This window comes from Loxodonta africana, chromosome 12, assembly GCF_030014295.1.
Source record: "Loxodonta africana isolate mLoxAfr1 chromosome 12, mLoxAfr1.hap2, whole genome shotgun sequence".
NCBI classification, from domain to species: Eukaryota; Metazoa; Chordata; class Mammalia; order Proboscidea; family Elephantidae; genus Loxodonta; species Loxodonta africana.
The window spans coordinates 63169202-63191866 of NC_087353.1; the positions used below are offsets into that span (position 1 = coordinate 63169202).

The 22665-nt window shown below is 47.5% G+C and overlaps 1 protein-coding gene across 1 annotated transcript in view; it reads right to left on the reverse strand.

Moving 5' to 3' along the window:
- USP7 (ubiquitin specific peptidase 7) overlaps positions 1–19047 on the reverse strand; it is a 68654-nt gene extending 49607 nt beyond the window's left edge. Inside the window, exon 1 of the mRNA XM_064295570.1 lies at positions 18911–19047. Coding sequence (XP_064151640.1) covers positions 18911–18998 — 88 coding nt within the window. The 5' untranslated portion in view covers positions 18999–19047. The remainder of the gene's footprint in view (positions 1–18910) is intronic.
- Between the last annotated feature and the right edge of the window lie 3618 nt (positions 19048–22665).

Genomic DNA, 22665 nt, shown 5'->3' on the forward strand with positions numbered 1-22665 from the left:
TGGACGTGATCAAGGGCCTGTGTGGATGTCGGTCCCCCCTCTCCCACCCACCTTCCCTGTACTTCAGGCTCCAGCACATACCCAGAAACAACTCCCACAGGTGTGTACAGTCAAATCCCTCTAATAAATCCCTGCAGACATCTCCCACTGGCGCTGCTACACTGACCCAGCAGGGGCTTCAAACCGGAACCCCTAACACACAGATCTACCCCTCCACCCAGTTAATTCAATTTAGGAGTAAAGTCTGGTCACAACGACAAAGTCTCTTAAAAGAACACTGAATAAAACATATTACAAAATAAGGCAGATTCACATGAACCGCTAACACTTTTTAGATTCAGTATAAACCATGGTGGTGATTTTCCAAATAAGAGAATATTATTCAGCAATGAAAACGAATGGAGTTCTGATACATGCTTCAAGAATGAACCTTGGCACATTATGTAATATGAAAGAAGCCAGCCACAAAGGACCACACAAAGTATGGTTCCATCTATACGAAACGTCTGGAACAGGCAAGTTCAGAGACAGAAAGCAGACTCAGCAGTCGCCTAAAGCTGAAGGGAAATGGGGATGACAGCTAAAAGATCTGGGGTTTCTTTTTGGGGTAATGAAAATTTCCTAAAATTGATTGTTGCGATGGCTGCACAGATCTGTGAATATACTAAAACCCACGGAATTGTGCACATTTAATGGGTGGATTGTATGGTACAAAAATTATATATCAGTAAAGTTATTATTAAAAAATCAGTGTTACAATACAGGAGAGGTCAGCATAACTGGACTAAACCAAAAGCAAAGAAGTCTCCTGAATAAACTGAATGCTTCGGAGGCCAGAGTAGCAGGGGCGGGGGTTTGGGGACCATGGTTTCAGGGGACATTTCTAAGTTAATTGGCATACTAAAATCTATTAAGAAAACATTCTGCATCCCACTCTGGAGAGTGGCATCTGGGTCTTAAACGCTAGCAAGCAGCCATCTAAGATGCATTAATTGGTCTCAACCCACCTGGACCAAAGGAGACTGACGAACACCAAGGACTCAAGGTAATTACGAGCCCAAGAGATAGGAAGGGCCACATAAACCAGAGACTACATCAGCCTGAGACCAGAATAACTAGATGGTGCCCGGCTACAACTGATGACTGCTCTGACAGGGAACACAACAGACAACCCATAAAAGAGCAGGAGAGCAGTGGGATGCAGACCTCAAATTGTCATAAAAAGACCAAACTTAATGGTTTGACTGAGACTAGAAGGACCATGGTGGTCAGGGTCCCCAGACCTTCTGTTAGCCCAAGATAGGAACCATTCCCAAAGCCAACTCTTCAGACAGGGATTGGACTTGGACAACGGGATAGAAAATGATACTGGTGAAGAGTGAGCTTCTTGGATCAAGTAGACACATGAGACTATGCTGGCGTCTTCTGTCTGGAGGGGAGATGGGAGGGAAGAGGGGGTCATAAGCTGGTGGAACGGACACGAAAAGAGAGAGTGGAGGGAAGGAGCGGGCTGCTTCATTGGGGGAGAGCAATTAGGAGTATACAGCAAGGTGTGTATAAATTTTTGTATGAGAGACTGACTTGATTTGTAAACTTTCACTTAAAGCACAATAAAAATTAAAAAAAAAAAAAAAGTGAGTATACACCAGCAGATGAATGGATCAATAAAATGTGGTATATAAATACAATGGATATTATTCAGTCATAAAAAAGAAATAAAGTGCTGACATATGCTACTACATGGATGAGACCCTGAAAACATGCTGAGCGAAGTAAGTCACAAAAGGACAGATACTGTACGACCTCACTTTCACTGAACTGTACACTTAAAGCAGTTAAAGTGGCGAACTATATATGTTATCACACTGAAATAAAAGAAAAAAGTTTAAATAAAAAAGAAGCAAACTTGGGGGGGGAATCATGGTGAAGAATTACTAAACACATTTTATCAAAAAAAGACTTGCAGAAGGAGAGGTATAATTCTAATCCTTTATAATTGTTACCAAAGCAGGTACAATTAAGGTTAGTTGGCATTTAAGATCATGGCAAGTTCCAATCCGACTGAAACTAAAATATAAGCCTGCAATGCATTTGATTATTTGGTTCTACGTGGGAGAAACTGGTGTTCAAGGCATGTAAAAAAGACCTGGACACAGTCCCTGCTCTCTCGGACCTCAAAGTCTAAAGAGGGAGAAAAGCTAAGAAAACACAATGCCATTATTACGACACAATGGATATGCCCAGGAAACCCAAAAAAGGTGTCAGAACTTATGGCTCTGGCACCCTTACCTCAAATTGCCCTGAGCTCAAATCCTAACCATCCTTCAAGGCCCACTGCATGTACCACTTCTTCACCAAGCCCTCCTGCTTCCCCAGGGGCTGATGTCATCTCTTCTCATCACTTTCTGCCCTACATCAAGTATTTATACACATGACCTATCCATATCCTGCTGGCTTTCCTTAAGGAAAGACACCTTATCACTCCTTCTTCTTTGTGCTCCTCCTCCCACCCCCCAATGCCTGAAGCAGTCACTGCCAGATTGTCAGCAAGTATGCACTATGCTGGGCTGGTTTAAGGGAAACTTCCTCCAGGTCATGACAGATGAAAATGCTTGGTTTTCCATTACTCCTAAACAATTCTGACCCAGGTGGGGGTCCCTGTTTAAACCAACACCTAGGAAAGCAGAGCCAAAGCCCAGTTCGCAGGCTAAGTCTAGAGCAGCACTGTCCACTAGAACACTTTGTGACAACGGAAATTTTTTCTGTATCTGTGCTCTCCAGTACACAAGCCACACAGGGTTACTGAGTCTTTGAAATACGGCTGGTAGCACAGAGGAACTGAATTTTATTTCAATTAGCTTAGATTTAAACAGTCACATAGAGCAAGTGGCTACCGTAACGGGCAGTAGAGGTCTAGAAATCATTTCATCTCAGAGCCTTGGTTTCTTCACCTGTAGATAAGGAGTCACATAGACACTTTCTGCTCTAAAATGAAATTATATGACCAAGTGCCCTCTAATATTCAACATACCCAAAATGAAAACAGCATTTTAAGAAAAATAAAAAGCCCAGTACTTAACCACATCAAAATAGAAATTCAATTTAAAATAATGGTCTCTGATTTCAAAGGGAATACTGACCATTAGAAGAAAACTTCTGGATATGTAGCCTTAACTTTCCTCTCCCTGTATCCCCTAAGGTATTTAATAACCCCAATTTTAGAATAATCTGAAGACTTTCCCCATGCTTGGCAGGGAGCAGACACTTCCCACGTGTGTCGTCAATTCTGCATTGCTGATCAGCCAGGACACAGAGGGATTATCTGCTTTTTATCCCCTGATCAGGATACCCACCCGCCTGTCAGTTTGTTGTACTCTGGTGGCTTGCATGGTGCTGTGATGCTGGAAGCTATGCCACCATATTTCAAGTACCAGCAGGGTCACCCATGGTGGACAGGGTTCAGCAGAGCTTTCAGTCTAAGACAGAGTAGGAAAAAAGACTTATTGATCGACTTCTAAAAATTAGCCAGTGAAAACCCCATGGATCACAATAGAATAGTGTCCAGTACAGTGCTGGCAGACGAACCCCCCCTTGGATGGAAGGCACTCAAAATCCACAGTGGCCACAAGGAACTCAAGGGCATACCAACAATCATGAAGATGGGCAACGTTTCATTCTGTTGTGCATGGGGCCACCATGAGTCAGAATGGACTCGATGGCAACTAATAACAACAAAGACACCAAGGGTCACCTCGCTTATATGCACTTTCTCCAGACACCTGCAAATCAAACTCACTTGAAGGTCTCAATTTCTGCCAAGCCACTGACCAACCCATTTGAACAGTTGTGTGCGTGATTCTGTGTATTACCATTTGTTCTGTGGACATCTTCACTGCTGGGCAAGTTCCTGAGGCAGAACTGGCATTTTCCCTGGCAGAACTTCATGCACAAGTCACAGCCCATAGACACCCATTCCAGCAACCGTCTGTGCACTGAAGGAAACCATGCATGCTATGCCATGTCCAAAGGAATTAAAAGGAAGTCACAAACATGAAATCACACAATCCCGTGTGAATGGGGAAAACAACAGACCAAAAAGTCACATTTTAAAGCTTTCTTGAATCAGTGACTTAGAGGCAAAGACTGAACGGAAACCAAGTAAGGATTTTGGTATTTAAAACTGTAGTTGCTACGGTCACTTCATAAACTAAAAACGCTTCCCAAAGTTACCTTTAAAATTCACTGCCAGGAAAGAAGTCTGAAAGGGAAATATTCAAAATACGCCACAAAAACAATAAATACCACACAGCTGGCCGGAAGTTAATGAAGTAAGCAGACTGGCCTCTGAAGTCACCCAATTCTTCCCACCGCTGCCCAGTTAAGGAATCCTGAGGCCCCGGTACGCTGATCCAGTTTTCCTTCCACCTTGTGAAAGCTGCTGGTGTAAGAAAGTAACTAGGTGTTGTAGACAACAGGGAGGAGACAGGAACCCAGCTGGGTCAGGGCTTCAAAACAGAACAGGTCTCACCATGCTAAGGAGAACAAGCTGGGCCAGAGCAAGCAAGGTTCACGCAACCTGTGTGAGCTTGGAGTGCCCTTACGGAAGTCTCTCAAAGCCTCTGTTCGTGTGTAGATGCAAAGGGTCGTGGCGACAAGATGACCCTAGGAAGTGACCACTACACATGCACAAAACAGGGCACTCTGGATTGCCATGCATCTGTGCCTGGGCACAACCCACAAGACCCACATCACATACAGCCCCAAAGAGAATGGTATGCTTTTGGGGAGATTCACTTCAGCCCAAGATCTTATTAAAACACATTATTGAATATCTGATGCAACTCTCAAAGGAAGAAAGCATCTACCTTTAAGAACATGTAACATTCCACTCTGTATTGTCTTATGCCACCAAATTCCACTTGCTGAACTCTATAGGTAGCCCCAGCTTATTTTGCCAGTGAGCTACCTTCTATATTTACAGCATGTGGAGAAGTACACAAAAAGGGTCAGACTAGGAAGTCCAAGTGCAGCTGACCACTTTTGGGTGGTGAGATGAGACCTGCAGGAGAAGGCAAGATAGGCAGCTTTAAGTAAAAACACAAGAATCACTATTTCTATGAGCAATGGTATTTATTGCTGTGATGAACTGCAAAGGGCTGTGAAGCCAGGATGAGTGGGTGCAAGTCACATCCAGCTTCTAGAGGCCACCTGCATTCCTTGGCTCAGGAGACCCCCTTCTAGCTTCAAAGCCAGCAATGGCAGGGTCTTTCTCACATCACATCACTCTGACAGACCCTCCTGCCTCCTCCTTTCACTCAGAAGGACCGTTGCGATTACACTGGGCCTACCTGGTAATCCAAGATCATCTTCCTATCTACAGATGCTTAACCTAATCACATCTGCAGAGGCCCTTTTGCCGTGTAAGGTGACATCTTCACAGATTCTGGGGATTAAGATGTATACATCTTTGAGGGCCAAGACTCTGCCAATACAAACTCAAAGTCTACTCAGAGACAGCTACCAAACCCCTCGTGCTAATCTACACCTTCTACCTCGCACCAACCTTCTTTTCAAACTCAGCTTATGTCATCTCCTCCATGAAGCCTTCCCTGACCCACCCCTTCCCCAAGTAGACCAGAGCTACGCTGCCTTGTGCCACAACTGCCCCTCTCCACCATCTGTCCCATCGGAACCCCTGAGCCCCTCCCCTGCACATGTCTATAAGGCTCTTCTACTCCAGGAAGCTGCCGGACCAGGACACAGGGGCCATGACCTGGCAGCCAGCCCAGAGGCCAGTCAGTAGGCTTTTCATCAATGTCTGCCCAATGAATGAAAGCCCACATGGAAATCAAGGCAAAAAAGAAGAGGGGGTGGGGGTGAAAACAAAGGTGCCCTACCCAAAGCAGAGTGTGCAAACAGGTGCCCCTCTGTGAGCCACTACCAGACAGCCCAATGGGCATTCAGAAACCTTTACAGCGACCTAACTTTGCTGCAACATCCAAGAATGTCATCAAGGATTCCTGGCAGAATAAAGACCAGTTTGGGCATTGTCAAACGGCTGGCGCAGCACGCAGTGTGAACTGCACACCAATCACATTATAGCGTGTGATATTTTAGTGTCCACCCGTTAACTGTGATAGGAGCCCTGGTTGTGCAGTGGTTAAGCGCTCAGCTGCCAACCAAAAGGTCAGCGGTTCAAACCCACCAGCCGCTCCCTGGGAGAAAGATGTGGCAGTCTGCTTCCTTAGAAATTACGGCCTTAGAAACCCTATGAGGCAGTGCTACTCTGTCCTACAGGGTTGCTGAGTCAGAATCAACTCAATGGCAACAGGTCAGCTTGGTCGGTTGTTAACCGTGACTCAAAAATGTATGAAATTCGGGATCCATTTCTTTCACTGAGCAATAATTCCGCTACAGGCTCACAGGATAAACTGTTGAAGCTGGCTACTGATGAAGCACTGGAAATAAGTTTTGGAAAACCATTTAAAACCTCTTCCATTCTCATTAGCACACCTCTGTAAGGCTGGTTTCACATGAGTACTAGTAAGACAAACATAGAATTGGTGTGGGTAAACATCACCCCTTTGTGTAGCAGGGCTGCTGTCCATCCAAGCAAAAAGGAAGCTCTTCTGATACTCTAGAAACTTCAAAATCCATGCATGCGATGTTCCTTCAAAGTATGCAGGTAGATGTCTAATACCGGAATTGCTATTTCAGGCAAAATTCTGTTACCACAGTTCAATGAGAGTGTTTCAAACTATGATCCTCTACGCTAATCCCCACGTGCATATTTTCAACAAACGTACACTTTCTGCGATTCTTTCCCCTTTTCTGCCCTATGCTTGTTCTGAGTATAATGAAGTGAATTTCATGTCTGCAGAATCTATCAATAAAAGGTTCGGGCTTGCATCTTCTATGTGTTTTTCTTTCGTTTTAAAAACAACATCTGTGCTGTGTTTCTACAAAAGTATTGTCCAAGACTGACCGGGAATTAACAACCACCACCAGTCTTTTACCACAAATAATCTGAGAAGCCCTGCTCTGTGGGGTTCGCTTGAGCGCCATTTATTTATACATAAATTTCCGATGCTTTTATTCATTTTAATTTCACTTTTTCCAGGACACATACTAACTTTCCAAATCCAATATGACATTACTTCTACCAGAAACACCTTCCGACCTAGGGCCCAAACAGGTTGGTTAGGTCAGCAGTGGCCAACAGAACTTCCTGCACTGAGGGAAGTGTTCTTCATCTGCACCGTCCATATATGGGTACTGAGCACTTGAAATGTGGCCGGGGCCACTGAGGAATTAATTAATTTATTTTTAACCAACTTAAATTAGCACATGTAGCTGGTACTTACTGCAGTGGACAGCACAGGACCCTAAAATAACTTCTTTCTTGTGCCACTGCAGTGCAATGGATCACTTTTATATGGCCTTTCCTGCTGTGGTCTTCTATCTCCCACCAAATGATTGGGTGGAACTATGCAAATAAGGAACTTGTGGCCCACCAAGGGGACTGGACAGCTTGTTAATAATGCAAATAAGGTGCACGGCACCCATGTGGGGGTGGGATCATTCAAATAAGGTATATATGGAACCCTAACTGATTGGTCAGTTTTGCCATTCTGCTAGGCTTAAAATAGGCCATCCCAGAGGTGTAAAGGGGAGACCCAAGAAGAAGAAACAGGAGCAGAGTGCATCCTTTGGACCCAGGATCCCTGTGCTGAGAACCTCTTAGACCCAGGAGACAGAGACAAAGAGAGAGAGCTGTAACAACTGGAATCAGAAGCGAGACTCAACGCAATAGCTCCGGACTCATGAACGCATGAAACTTAAGAAGAAAAAGAATAAAAGGGTGGGGGAAGTAAAATTTATGATTCTTAGATGGTTACTTTGGTTGTTAGCTATAACAGCTGAAAGGAAACCAAGAGACGTTATGCTGCAGCTGAGTAGAGCAAAGTCACATCTGGAGTGGCTTGGGGCAAAGGCCAGTTAAACAAGATGACTGATAGGTGGCCAGGGTCTTCTGGTTCCACTCAGCCAGAGGTTCAAGGCCATATGCATATGAATGGGAAGATAGTCAACGTATGGAGAAGACAATATGAAGCTGGAATGTTTTAAAGTGATGTGTTTATCTGAATGTACTATGACCACTGAATGTTTCTCCTGCCTAGTGTTGTAAAACGGACCTAAATGTATGATGGAAATGTATAGTGGGGATTACAGATTACAGAGAGCATGTAACTCTGCCTTCACCCAATATGTGATTGAATATGCTAAAAAAGGAAACAGGATTTGCCTGAAAGAAACACAGGTTGTTCATTAAAATGGAGTAGCCCTGTATATGGAGTATTGGGGGCTTTAGGTTGAAAACTTGAGCCCCACCCATAATCTTTCCAGTCAGGAAATTTACATTTGAAAAGACATGCAGACCTACCCAGAACTGCTAAGAGAGCAGGAGATTTGCATTTGAAGGAGGGACTTGTAGAGGCGGAAAAATGACTTTTGTTGTTTGAATTCTGAGCAAGCAGTTTGCTGTTGGGTGCACTGAGGCAGGAAAAGTCAGTGCCCATCAGAAGAACCCCCTTCCAGGACTGGAAGTTAAAAGGAGCCGGCGAGTAGGCTGCCTGGTGTCCTCGCTTGAGGTGACTACCTGGGGCCACAAAATGAGTGGATGTGGAGGTGATGCAGCAATGAAGAGATGGGCTGAGTTTGAACATGTTCCATTGGCACCCGTTACCTCACCCACAGGATCTAGGGCTAAGAGAGAGAAGGGGCTGGCTGGTCTGAAGTACAGGAATTGTGTGGACTCCTGAGCCTACAGCTGGTACCCACTGACCCAGCCCACGGGGGCTAGGGGTGAGCTGACCAGAACACGAACAAAGGAAGATGTTTGACACTGTGAGCTGGTATAAACTGCTGCAACTGGATGGCTTGTTCTGGACTGGACTTTGCTTATGGATGCAGATGCTCAAAGTTGAACTACAAGCTTCTTCAGACCAAGGAACATGCTTGCCTCCTCAGAGTACTGGTTTGATAGGGATGGGCAATTTAGGAATTGGCAATTTAAAAACTGGCTATGTGAAATGGAAGGAGATAATGGCATGAAGTGGCCTGAAAATAAGGGGGACAAGAGAGGATCCCCACTGAACAGATACCTCTTTTCCAAAATGGTCTGGGAAAATGACGGTCGGGGAAGATGCTGACAGGATTATATGATTCAGTTATGAGTGGTAAAAACGGTTAATTGTTGAAGCAGTAACTGTGAAAAAGTGGACTAAGGGGGAGGCACTGCTGGACTGGAGTACAGTGGCCGAACCTAAAGTCCCTTAATCATTTTGCTATGCTGATACTTTGGGAGGCTCAGAGTAAGGGAATAATATTCTCTCAGTTAAATTTTATCAGACACCAGAAAGGGTGAAGCCAAAATGACTTCTGGAGAACTTGACCAGATCAGACAGATACCTGCAGTAGACCTGAATGGCTTGTACCCGAGTAACCTTACCCTGAGGACTCTTTGCCCTACTGAAGGCCTAATTGTTAATGACTGTTATGGACTCATAAAATGATTGCGAAGGTTAGTTATCCTCCAAGTATGAAAGAACCATGGCTAGAAAAGCCGGGGGTGGTTTGTGGTGCGATGGATCGCTTTTATGTGGCCTTTCTCGCCATGGTCTTGTAACTCCTACCAAATGATTAGGCAGGATTATGCAAATAAGGTGCTTGTAGCCCACCAAGAGGATTGGACAGCTTGTTAATAATGCAAACAAGGTACATGGCACCCTTGTGCGGGGTGAGACCATGCGCATAAGGTATATGGAACCCTTACAAGAGGCTTGGTCAGTTTTGCCATCCTGCTAGGCTTAAAACAAGTCATCCCAGAGGCAGATGGGAAGGACCTTATCACCAAGAAGAAGAGATGGGAGTGGAGCTCATCCTCAGAACCGAGGTCCCTGTGCTGAGAACCTCCTAGACTCAAGAGACGGGGAGGGAGAGTTCTAACACCAGAGACAGCATAAGATGGTGAACCAAGATACCTGCACAGGACAACACAGTGGGATTCCTGGCCCGAGGAATAAGACAGTTACAGTGAGTGTGCTGACCCATACAGCGAAAGCCGAGCACCTTTGTACAGGAGGCTTGCTGGCAGAGTGGGTACCCTGGGCACTTACTGGAGGAGCCAAGGAGCTTTGTAACACCTGCCCAAACAGGGAAGAGACGAGGCTGAGGGCTAGAGAGGTATCCCTGCAGGCACAGCCAAGAACAGGCTGTCCTGATCAAGAACTACATTCCAAGTCATTCTTGATCCTAAACTGTAACCTGTTACTTTTCTAATAAACCTATAAACTTGAGTATGGTCTACGTGTTCTGCAGGGCCATTATCGAACCCAGCAGAGGAGTGCTGTGGGAGGGACAGCTAGTGTCTGAACCGGTTAAAAAGGTTGGAAGTTGGACATATGTCTGACCCCCACCTCATAGGAATCGACCATGGGCTGATGATCTTGATTCTCCCCCCTTGTGAAGTTAGACAAAGAGGTCAGATGGACAACGCAGCCACCGTACCATTTTTATAGCCATGTTATCACCTCCCCACCCCCGGTAAGAAAATGAGTGTCTTTTTGGAGAAAGATGGGTCTAAAAGCCAGCACAAATCTGAAGGTTGGAAAACAATCTCAGTTTGTTCTCGTCAGTACCAGCAGAAGGCCTGGGTGCTTCGGAGAACCCGAGGGACCTTCCAGTCAGGGCAGGCAGGATACCGAATCGGTCCGGAGAGGCAGCACCTCTGGCAACTGCTGCTCGGTCACTCTTAGGGGACTGGGAAAGGGTGACCACAACACTCACTCTGCCAGCTGCCTTCCCTCTCTCCAGTGAAGCATTCCAGCCCCTATACAAACTCCAGACATAAGAGGAACGAAAAGACTAAGAATCTTTGGGGGAGAGTTCTTACAAGTAGCTATGAGGGTTAGAAGACAGCAGTATGTGATGAAAAGCGTGAGGAGGGACAAGGGTGATAGTTGAATAACATGATAAAAATAATGTCACTGAACTACACATGCAAAGATTGTCAAAATGGCAAATGTTTTGTTATATACACAAAAGAGCAGGGTGAATTTAGAAACGTTTTTAACCACTTCACACACAGTCCACTGGATTGAACAACTCCTCGAAGCTGATATAAACTGGAAGAAGAAAGCACTTCACAGACAACCTGCTCTGTACTATTCAAGAAGAGAAGCTGGACTATGTAACCAAGTTAACATGTTAAGAAGTGTTACATGTGCTTGTTTTAAGAGAGCAATTGCACAGGGTCAATTAAAAGACCTGAAATATAATTTATTCCCCAAAGTCACATTGATGAAATGCACTTGCAACTCAGGTAAATGGTCCATAAAGATCTTTTATCAGGGGCCTCAGTCACTGGGTTTGTTCAGCCCACACACAGCAGGGCCATGGGGTTTCCCTCATAAAAGCCCTCTTCAACATTCTGAAAATGCCCTGAGTGAGTCGGGGGGTGGGGGGAGGTGAGGGGGAGGCAAGAGGAAGGGGTAGCCAAGAGAAGTTAGACTACCGACCAGACACCTGTGGCTACACCCTGGGGTGTGATCACACTTGGCAATGCAGGTCTACACCCTAACAAACTCACAGAGCATGCATTCCAAACCAGATGCCAGTTTAACAGCTTATTGTGAGAGCTAGACATTCCCGTGGTTGATATTCTGGGGTCTGGTATGTAACACAGAACCCTGCCTTACCAGTTTCAGGATCTCAGGAAAACTAATTAAGTCACTGGTGTGGCTTCGAGGCAGAGGGGCCTAGGTTTTGAGTCTTTCATGCCAGGCAGGAAAATCACACAGAACCCTCCTGTCACACAAAGGAGCCCCCTTCTGTTGCTTTTACATTGTCAATGGCCCAAGGAGAATAAACGACCATCACTTTGAGATTTAGACACGACACTCGCTCCTACTCCTCCTAAATTTCAAACATTAGGGTAAAGCTCCTTTGAGTCAGATAACGCCAGCTCCTTGAAAGGGTACCTGGGCATTTTTATGAGCAGCTGTAACCTCACAGCAGTGGTCCTCACACTTCAAGGGTTGGTCCAAGAACTAAAGGAGCTATAATGGGAGCAGCAGCCACACGCCATGCATATCACCTGGTGTGGGCCTAGCCAGTCCCAGCTCTTCTCAACAATGTAGATGCTACTTCACCATTCCGGTAACCATCCTCCTGAACATGTGAAGATGGCTGAAATGGCAAATGGGGTTTTTTTTTGTGGTGTGTGTGTGTGTGTGTGTGTGTGTGTGTGTGTGTGTGTAAATAAAAAAGCAACACACAGAACCAGAAAAGATAAAAGTAATAAGAATGTTCATGTACTGTGATGAATGTAACCGATGTCACTGAACAGCTTGTGCAGGAATTGTCAAATGGGAACCTAAACTGCTGTGTCAACCTTCACTGAAAACACAAAAAATTATTATTGGAAAAAGGCCACACAGCAGTATGGATTTGGGGATGTTTTTAACCACTTCACGCACAGTTCACTTGTAGGTTACTCCCACACGGCACTCTGTTCTTCCCATTTTGGGTTCTTGCTAGTCTCCCTCTCAGGGATGCTGTCATTAAGTTCTGGAAGCATCCTGCTCTTGCTCAGGTCAACTTACTTCCCTGCATAAGAAACTTTCTAAATTACCCCATTGCCCACTTCCAAAGAAAAGTTTCAATTACCAAACCTAGGAAGTAGACCTGCTTTTCTTCAAGAGGATTTCAACATGCCTGCCTTCTCATTAACCAATACACCAGAAAAATGGCATAACTTACTCTCTTGCCTACGCCTGACACTTAAAATCCTGCTTCCTCCAACTTTCCTAAGTCCAAATTAGTTCAGATCGAGAAGTTAATGAAGCAGGTGACATTTAACATTTTACATGTCAAGTACCCGTTACAGCTCTTGTTCTCCAGAGTAAAATTTCTTTGCCATGGAGATCAAGCAAGAATATACAGGCCACGTATTACTCACCCCAAAAAACCCAAATCAATAACAAAAATAAATGTCAGAAATAATAGAAAAAAATAATAAATCCTCTAGTCATTTATGAAGGTCTAGCAATGTTCTTATCTGGAAAACAAGGTTTTCCTTCCAAAAGGATCAAAAACTGCCATTTGAAGTAACTTACGTTAAAAGCAATAAAACTGAATTAGCAGCTATCAAAGCAATATTGTTTATGGCTTCAGTGTTCTCTTTTACACTGCCGACCAGCCACCTCCCACATTACTGTTTAGCCTCTGAATTCACTGAAAAAGTGTTTCCCGAATGAGAGCCTCCCAAAAATAAATTTAACAAAAATGGAGCCCACAATGGTCATCTTCAGAGCCATCTACTAGAGGAAGGCGCGTCCACGACTGGTGACCCCAAGGCAGGGCTGCGTGTGGGGGCAAAGACTCTCGAACAGCTCAGGTGACCAGAAAGGTTTAGGGGAAAGGTGGCACCTGAATGGGGTTCAGAACACTTCTTTCGGTGTTTGTTCCTGTTTGCATTCCAGAAGGTGAGGCTACAACAATGCACTCAAGTACCGGGACATAAAAGACCAAGCACTACCCCATGCAGCAGGTGTGTGTGGATGCATGGGGCACCCAGGGCACAAAGGAAGCTGGGACATGCTGAGGACCCTCGAGGGCAGACAGGACACCTGAGTCCTTTTAAGTAGGGCAGTGACAAGACAAAGCAGTCCTGTGGGCAGCCAGTTTCCATAGCTGTGTGGGGCTCAGGACGGGTGGAGGCGGAGCCCAGGAAGAAGGTTACTGCAATAGGCCCAGCGTGAGGCAACAAGGGCCTAGATGAGGGTGGTGGCTGGAAAAACAAAATGGCCTGGTAAGAGGATGTGGGGATCCAGAGAGAAAAATTCAAAGCCGACTTGGTGACCTGGCTTCCCTGCTACAACACGATTCTCAACTCCAAATTCATCATCAGATGTTCTAATACTAACACAAGGGCAAGAACACTGGTCAGAGAAGCCAATGGAGCTGACCCACCTTCAGTACCACTGTCACAACGCACCAAATCTGCACAGCTCCTCCACTAGCCATTACGTTTTTTTCTTAAGATATCAGACCTTAAACCTTAAATAACTATCCAGGCACATCTCGGCAATGATCTCATGAATAATATTATTAAGACTGAAGCTGTTAGATTTTCTTCATAATTTGCGTTAGGATATAATTACCATAAGACACCTATAACAACAAAGACCACCTTGCTCCTCCTGCTGCACGTCTCCCATGTTTCTTGTGTTGTTAGGCGCCGCTGAGTTGATTCCGACTCATAGTGACCCCATGTGACAGAGCAGAAATGTCCCATAGTTTTCTTGGCTATAATCTTTACGGATGCAGGTTGCCAGGTCTTTTTCCTGCAGAGCAGTGGGTGGGCTCGAACTGCCAATCTTAAGGTCAGCAGCCGAGTGCTCAACCGTTGTGCCACCAGGGTTCCTTCTCCCTTGTCTTAGCCTATGCATATTCATTCCTCAACAGCCATGATTTTATCATCACAGCAATTCTACTGAATATCTACTGAATATCGTCTATGCTCCAGATCTGGGACTAGCACTTCCATTGTACTTTTGTAATTTCATCCTCACAACCGTCTTGCAAGATCTGAACCACCTCCTTCTTGAGATGCAGAAAGTGAGGTACCAAGAGGCTAGGCAACTTGGAGGAGAGCACAGGGCTATTAAATGACAAGGATTAGATCAAACCCAATCCTGACCCAAAGCCATCACACTGCCTCACCATGAGTTTTAACTCAATGACCTCTTTCTCCTTTTCCAAAGTAACTCGATTCCAAACAATTGAATCCATGAAGTCGAGCATATACTTTCTTCTCATGTTAGCTGGTAGCAATCATTGATTACAGAGGGGGGAAAAAATCACAAAATCAGCAGCCTTAAAGAAACAGGGGTGCTGGAGCCTGTGGGGAGTGACCCCGGCTGTATTAAAACCTGACATGCTCACATCAGAGTCAGATGTTTCTAGGTTTGGCCTAATTTCTTCCGTATCCAGGTTCTTTGAGTTGAAGTTCATTTCATTGCCCAAAAAGAATCCTTTTATCAACCGAAGCCAAAGTAACACAATGTTCACGGAAAATCAATACATTCATATTATTTGTGTCGTTACAGTGCTATTCAAAAAGGAAGCTTAGGTTTTAGATATAATGAAATGTGCAAGTTTTGTTTATTGGGGTACGTATGTACAAGAGAATTCACTTTCTACTCCTAAAAAAAACTTTCACAGAAAAGTAACTTGAAACTTCATCTACACACACGAGTTTGGAAGAAAAAGAAACCCACCACCAACCCCCAAATAAAAAAAACACAAAAGTCAGTGATCAGTTCTCCTCAGTAACTGCAGTCGACTTGTTGCTTTGCTCTCAGCCTGGCACCCTGATAGCAGCGGTCAGAGTGCGGTGTAAGAGTCACACAAACCATCCCCATTCATCTCAGAGACTACACTCTGACACAGAGACTGCTCACAGGGCAGACAAGCCAGGCCAGGGAACAAACAGTGGGCATTTACAAGGGTGCTAGCCTTAAAGAGCCTTTGTGGCACAATGGTTAAACACTCGACTGCTAACCATAAGGTTGGTGGATCAAACCCACCAGCGGCTCTGTGGGAGAAAAGACTTGGTGATCTGGTCCCATAAAGATTACAGCCTAGAAAACCCTATGGGGCAGTTCTCTGTCACATGGTATTGCTTATGAATTGGCACCCAACAACAGGCATTCCATGCAAAAGGGAGGTCTTGGGAAAACTTCCTGTCAATACCCCAGACTAGATTAGTACCTCTCCAGAGGCCGAGACCTTGGGCATGTCACTCCTTCAGTCCCTCAGCTGCCAAGGATGTAAAACAGCAAATAAATAAAATGCCAAGCAAACTCCTTCCTGGCCAGACTTAATGACAGCTTTGTTTGCCCCCCAACTTGAAGCCTGCTCCTGGCTATATTTCAGGCCTTGCGGGAGCACGTGGTCCCAACTACAACAGACAGCCAACATGCCCCAACTCCTCCCTTTCAGCCCTTCACCCTTCATAACTGAGAACAAGACATTTTTACAGTAACTAATCTCAGGCACTGTTATTCTCCTGCAGATATGCAAGGACTGTGCAGAGTTCAGTGAAAAGCAAATGAACCCCAACAAAGTTGAATAGGAGGAGTGGAAACATGGACCTAATGATGGGGGGAAAAACCAACCAACCTAACCAGTCTCCCAGCCACCCTGCCCAGGAAGGCAGGCAGGACGCTCCCCATGATGCTCCCTTCCCATCCTCAAGATGATCACAACGCCCCATGTTTCCAGCTGCTAGTTCTAGCAGCGTCAAGGCAAAGACACTAAGCAGGTGCAAGCCACTAGCTATGACCTGGGTCCCATTACAGCTTGGCTTAGGAAGCCAACCAGAGTTGTTATTTGCTGAATTCCTCCCTTCTGGCTTTTTAATAGTAAGGACTCTCTCACTCTTCCCGATCCTCAGCTATAATAAGTATGCTTAACACCAGTTTTTACGAGTGGGAATGCTCAGGGAGGCTGAATTGGAATTGCCAAAGACATAGGCCACTTTTTATACCACACACCTGTGGACGCTCATTAGGTACAACTTGTCGACAATCATCAGCAGCCCTACAAAGACAAGGCAACTTCCAGATGATAAATCTGGGACAAAGGCCTGCTCAGAAAGAACAAGCTTCTTATGTTTAAGGAATCAGTATTAATAACTTTAAAACCTTTGCCATCCAGTTCAAGAGTCTGCCAAATGTGCAGATTAAGGATCTTAGGCATTACTTTCCCAATGCAACCCCGATAGCAAAATAAAACTTCCCCACCGAAACAGTAGTCTTGAAAGGATACAAGGATTCTGGGGGAAAAAACTGAGAATCCTTCCTCTACTCTTCAACGCTTCTCTAGTATTTAGAAAAGCCCTGGGAACGTGCAGAAATTTTCCCAGAGACACATTTCTGGATCAAAATGACGCTCTGGTCTGCAGTGATGTCCGTGTTTGTTAATTCTGTTATTGTTATTGGTTGCCCTCAATTCCAACTCATGGCGACCCCATGTGTGCAGAGTAGAACTGTACTCTATAGAGTTTACAATGCTGTGACCTTTCAGAAACAGACTGCCAGGCCTGTCTTCCCAGGCATCTCTGAGTGCGTTTCAACTACCAATCTTTACAACTAGTAGTTAGGCAATTAACCATTTATACCACCCAGGGACTCGTAATTCTCACTAGTGTTCAAAAACACTCAACAAGGTACAGGCGGAATCAATACGCCTGTATTACATGATTTTTGTCTTGTTTTGGAGCTATTCAAAAATGAAACATAAAGTTTTTAATGTTTTATAGTTTCAGACGTTGTCACAAAGTATGACAGAAAATTCTCTTCATGATGCACTCCTTCAGCTATTTGTTTTAATCACACATGCCAAAGGTTGCTCTGCGAAACCACTGCTTTGCAGTAGCCAAGCGAAATAGATAGCGTGGTCCTTGGTGTGGCCTCTGCTCTCTGTCCCCCATTATTGCCATCTCTAAGTACCAGCTTCGGCGCACATCTCAGCTGCCTTGCCTTCTGCTATCTGACAAGCCATATTTTCAGTGAACACCCAGTTAGCCTCAGCAAGTTATTCACGGAGCAATCCCAGTCATGGTGAGGGTTCCCACCAACCAGGGTGCAGCACCTCACCCATGAAGCCAACTCAAAGGACAAATGCTGCTTTACCTGTACTTGCTTAGTGGCTCCATTTATCTATGCACCCCAAGACCTCATTTTAGAACCAAAACTCAATGTCCTGTTCATTCAGGTGCATCCGTTTGATTCCTTCTGCTGGTCTGCCTCCCTCAACTCAGTTAAGAAAAGAATTATTTCAGACTACTCTTTAGTCTGTGCCATGAGAAATTAAAAAATGCCTTCCAATGATCAACTCCTCTGGAACTTATTTAACTCAGAGACTATTTATAGTGTCTTTACCGCAAACCTTTATAACCAAGACCTTACACCTCAAGGTAAGGTATCTTGGGAAATTTCTGCCGCACAGACAAAAAATGAAGTTACCTTCTCGAATTAAGTGTGATGCTGATGTAGACTGCCATGTGTGGCGGGGCTTTCACGTACTTTCAAATACACACCTGGCCGGATGCTGACCGCACGACAGACAGTGGCCGGATACCAAACAACCCCCGGGGAAAAAAGAGTAACTTACAAAAGAAGAGTGCCTGGGTGTCAGAACTCCGGGCCAGTCACAAGCCGAGAACATCTGCGTTCTTCGCAGATGTTTCAAAATTCAGCTCGACTCTGGGAAGTGCTGTGACAAAGTGATTTGGGGGAGCACTTCAAAGCCGCCGTGAGCTCTCTCCAGGAGAGAGCACAGAAGCAGGTGTGGGCGAGCCCCGGGGTCCAGGGCGGTTTAGAGTTTCCCGAGCTTCCCAGTCAGAACCAGGCCAAAGGAGGCGGGCCCCAGGGACGCCCGAGAAAGGGGACGGTCCCCGGAGCCCGGCTCCTAACCGGAACGGCGGGGCTGCCGCCAGCAGCGAGAAAACGCCTTCCCCCCTCCGCTCTGGAGCGCCCTAATTTACTGCTCCGGCTTCCAGGCTGACCCCTCGCGCGGCGGCCCGGCCTCCGGCGCTTTGTGCCGGGGAGGCCCAGCGCCGGGCAGCCCCGGGCGGCCGCCGGGCCGGACAAAGCGCTGGGCCGGGGGCCGGCGGCCGCCCCCTGCCCGCGGGCCCGGCATGACGGTGCAGCCTCGCCCGGGCCGGGGCCGAGTGGCCCGACCGAGGCCCGGCGGCCGCCCGGGGCCTGCTTAAAGATGGCGAGCCCCTCGCGTGGCTCCCGCGGCGCCCCCCGGCCCCGCCGCGGCCCGCGGGTCTCACCTTCCATCTCCATGTCCTCGGGCTCGCTCAGCTGCTGCTCGCCCGCTTTCTGCTGCTGCTGCTGCTGCTGTTGCTGCTGGTGGTTCATGTCGGCCGCGGCCTGGGCCTCGCCAGCGGCCGGGGGCCGGGGCTGCGAGCCCGGCGGGCGGGCGGCGGCGAGCCGGGGCGGCGGCGGCGGCGGCGGCGGCGGCGGCGGGGCGGCCTCCTCCTCCTCCTCCCGCGCGTCGTCGGCGGCGGCGGCCCCGAGGCGGCCCGCGGCGGGCGGCGGCGGCGGCGGCGGCGGCAGGGAGACGCGCACGTACTTGCTCGCGATTCGCCCAATCTCGGCGCCGAGGCGGGCAGGCGGCCGGCGGGCCGGGCCGGGCGGCCTCGTCGCTCGCTGCGGCCGCCGCCGCCGCCGCCGGGCCCGCCTCCCGCCGCCGGGGCCGGGGCTGCGGGGCCGCGGGCCGGCCGGGGGCGGAGGGCGGCCGGGCGGGGGCCGCGGACTCAGCCCCGCCTCGGGCCGGGCGCGGCGGGAGGGAGGCCTGGCCGGCCGCGGCGGGCCTGCGGGGCCTAGGGCCGGCGGGAGCGGCGGCGGCGGCGGCGGCGCGGGCAGGCGACGGGCCGGCCGCGCTCGGGGCGCTGTGGCCTCCGCCTCCTCGGCGTCGTCGTCGGGGCTCCGGCAGCAGGCCCGGCGGCTCGGCTCGGCTCGCTCTCAAAATGGCGGCGGCGTGAAATGTCACATCCGCATGGGGGGCCCGAGAGCGAGCAAGCGAGCGAGGAGAGCGGGCGGGCGCCGAGCCGGAGGGCGGAGCGGGCACGGAGGGCGGAGCGGGAGGGCGGAGCGGGGAGCGGCCCGCCCGCTGCCGCCGCTGCCTGCGGACCCGCCGCGCCCCGCGTCCCCGCTCCCGGAGCGTCCCGAGCGCGGCTCGGGCCCCGCCGCAGGCCCACCTCGACCTCCCGGCCCGCCTCGACCTCTGGGCCCGCGCCTGCCCAGAGCCCGGGGCGTATCGAGGCTCTCCGATGCGGGGTCCCCCAAGTGCCCAAGGTGGACAGTGCTTGCCCCGAAATCGGCCGGAGGTAGGGTCACCCAAAGAGCAGCTGTGACCCTGGGCAAGTAGCTGATATTGCCCGCAGACCGCTTAGAAGAGTGCTCGGTATAGTGAACCGCCAAAACGAGTCAGCAGTTGTTTTATTATTATTATTATTTACCACTTTGCCCGGCCTGTAGTTTATTTCCCCCAATATCTACCGTGGAAACCCTGGCGGCGGCGTAGTAGTTGTTAAGAACTACGGCTGCTAATTAAAAGGCCTGCGGGTTCAAATCCACCAGGCACTCCTTAGAAACTCTATGGGGGCGGTTCTGCTCTATCCGATAAGGTCGCTATGAGTCGGAATCGACTGGACGGCAACGGGTTTGGTTTAGTTTTTTTTTTAATGTCTAGCGTAAGAGAACTCTGTCAGTCCAATCCAGAAAGTGTGGTCCCTCAGAATCAACCCAAGTAGCTCCTCGTTTGGCATTCATTTATTTCCTTACTGTCAGCCCAGTCTGGCTGAGAGGATTCGCCCAGAGCCTCTCCGTTCCTGGAGTTTATTCCGTGTCTGTCTCCCATGCTGTCTCATGGGATCCTTGACAGACGCAAGTGATTAGGGTCTCAACTCCTCGGTGGTAACCAAGACAGTGTGGGCAAGTAAGAATGGCAAAAAAGGATATATATCTCTATATACCTAGGCAACTGTCTCAAGGGACCATATAATTTTGCCCGAAAATGGCCAGAAGAGGCTGTGGGATTCCTGTCTCATTATCTCCCTACCCCCCATTCCCCGCATTACTTTTCCCCATCTTTCTCCACTTTGTTTACTGTTTTGCTCACTGTGTTATCACAGATGGCCGGGACATTGCGGTGTTCCATAAATACTGTTGAATGAATGCATGATTCAAATATGACTGGTTCCCCCCTCCCCAAACATTTCATACACCTGAATGTTCCCCACCAGTGAATTTCCTGCTAGACTGCAGAGGTGACCTGAAAACACGCCCGGGACAACTTCACTAGGAATCAGTCTCAACCCCTGGGCCACCCCTAAAAAAAAAGCGAGAAAAATCCTTGTTATTCACACAAATTTTCACAAGTGCTAATGATCAGTTTCTGAAGCAAAGGAATCCTTCTCGCCAGGTCTCAGCAGACCTGGGGGCTGGCGCGAAGAGGGTGGAGGAAAGGGGTGGCAGGAAGTGATACACAAACTTGTCTGGCTCCAACACTAGCCAACTTTATCTTCAACCCTGGGTTCCAAACAGCAGGGAAATTATGAGGATGAAAACGGATACCTTGTATGATGAGTAAATAAAGGTGGTATATCTGATGGCACTGTTTTTTTTTTTTTTTTTAATCCATACAACGGAACATTATCCATCAGGCTATCTGCAACGAAGCACTGTTGCATGCTGTAACGTGGAAGCACCTCAAAAACGTTATGCTAAGCAAGGTCCCTGGGTGGCGCAAAGGGTTTGCATTCGGCTGGTAACTAAAAGGTTGGTGGTTGGAACACACCCAGTGGCAACCCGGAGGAAGAAATAGGCCTGGCAATCTGCTTCCCTGAAGATTACAGCCAAGAGAACGCTATGGAGCAGTCCTACCCTGTAAGAGATGGGGTCACTCCAAAGTCAGAAACCAACAACAAAAACATTATGCTAAGTGAAAGAAGCTAGTCACAAAAATTCACATATTGTATGATCCCATTTATGTGAAATGTCCAGAATAAGCAAATCCATAGAGACAAAAAGTTGATTAGTGGTTGCCAGACTGGGGGGCTAGAGGCCTACGGAGTAACTAGTAGTAGGTACAAGGTTTCTTTTGGGGGTGATGAGAACGTTGTAAAATTAGATTGTGGTGGTGGTGGTTGCACAACTCTGTGAACGTGCTAAAAACCACTGAACTGTACTCTTTAAACAGGTGAATTCTGTGGTATGTGAAGTATATCTCAGTAAAGCTTTTTTTTTTTTTTTTAAAGGTATCTTGCCAAGACCAGAATAAGTCAGAAAAAAGAGGACATTTTATAGTCCAAGCAAAAGATGGAGATGGAGTGGACCTGGGCGGTGGTAGAGATGGAAAAAAGAGGATGAGCTCAGGCTACCTTGGTGGGTCGAATCAGGTGGACCTGCTGATGGGTTGGAGTCAGATGGAAATCGAAGAATCAAGCTTAGCTCTTAGGTTTTTGGCTTGAGCAACTGGGTGGAAGGTGTGCCAACTACTAAGGGGGAAAGTCTCAGGGAGGCACAGGTTTCGAAGGAAGATTAAAAGTCGGTGGCTTTTAGACCTCCTGGACTAGGTGAGACTGAAGGACTCCCCAAGACGATTGCCCTAAGATACTCTTCAAACGTTGAATTAAAACTAACCCGAGAGGTCACCTCGTAGCTAAATAATAAATTGGCATAAAAAAAAGAAAAAATGAACATCACCCCTTAGTACTGTGCTCCTTTAAAAAATCACCTCTATGAGAACAAACACTCAACCAAAAAACCCAAAACCAAACCCATTGCCATTGAATTGATTCTGACTCAGCGACCCTACAGGACAGAGTAGAACTGCCCCCGTAGGATTTCCAAGGAATGGCTGGTGGATTCAAAGTGCTAACTTTTTGGTTAGCAGCTGAGCTCTTAAGCATTGTGCCACCAGCACTCCAAACAGTCAACAATTACTTTAAAATAAAGATGAGAATGTAAGGGGGCAGGGTAACCAGAAATAGCAAGAATGTTCATGCATTGTGAAGAATGT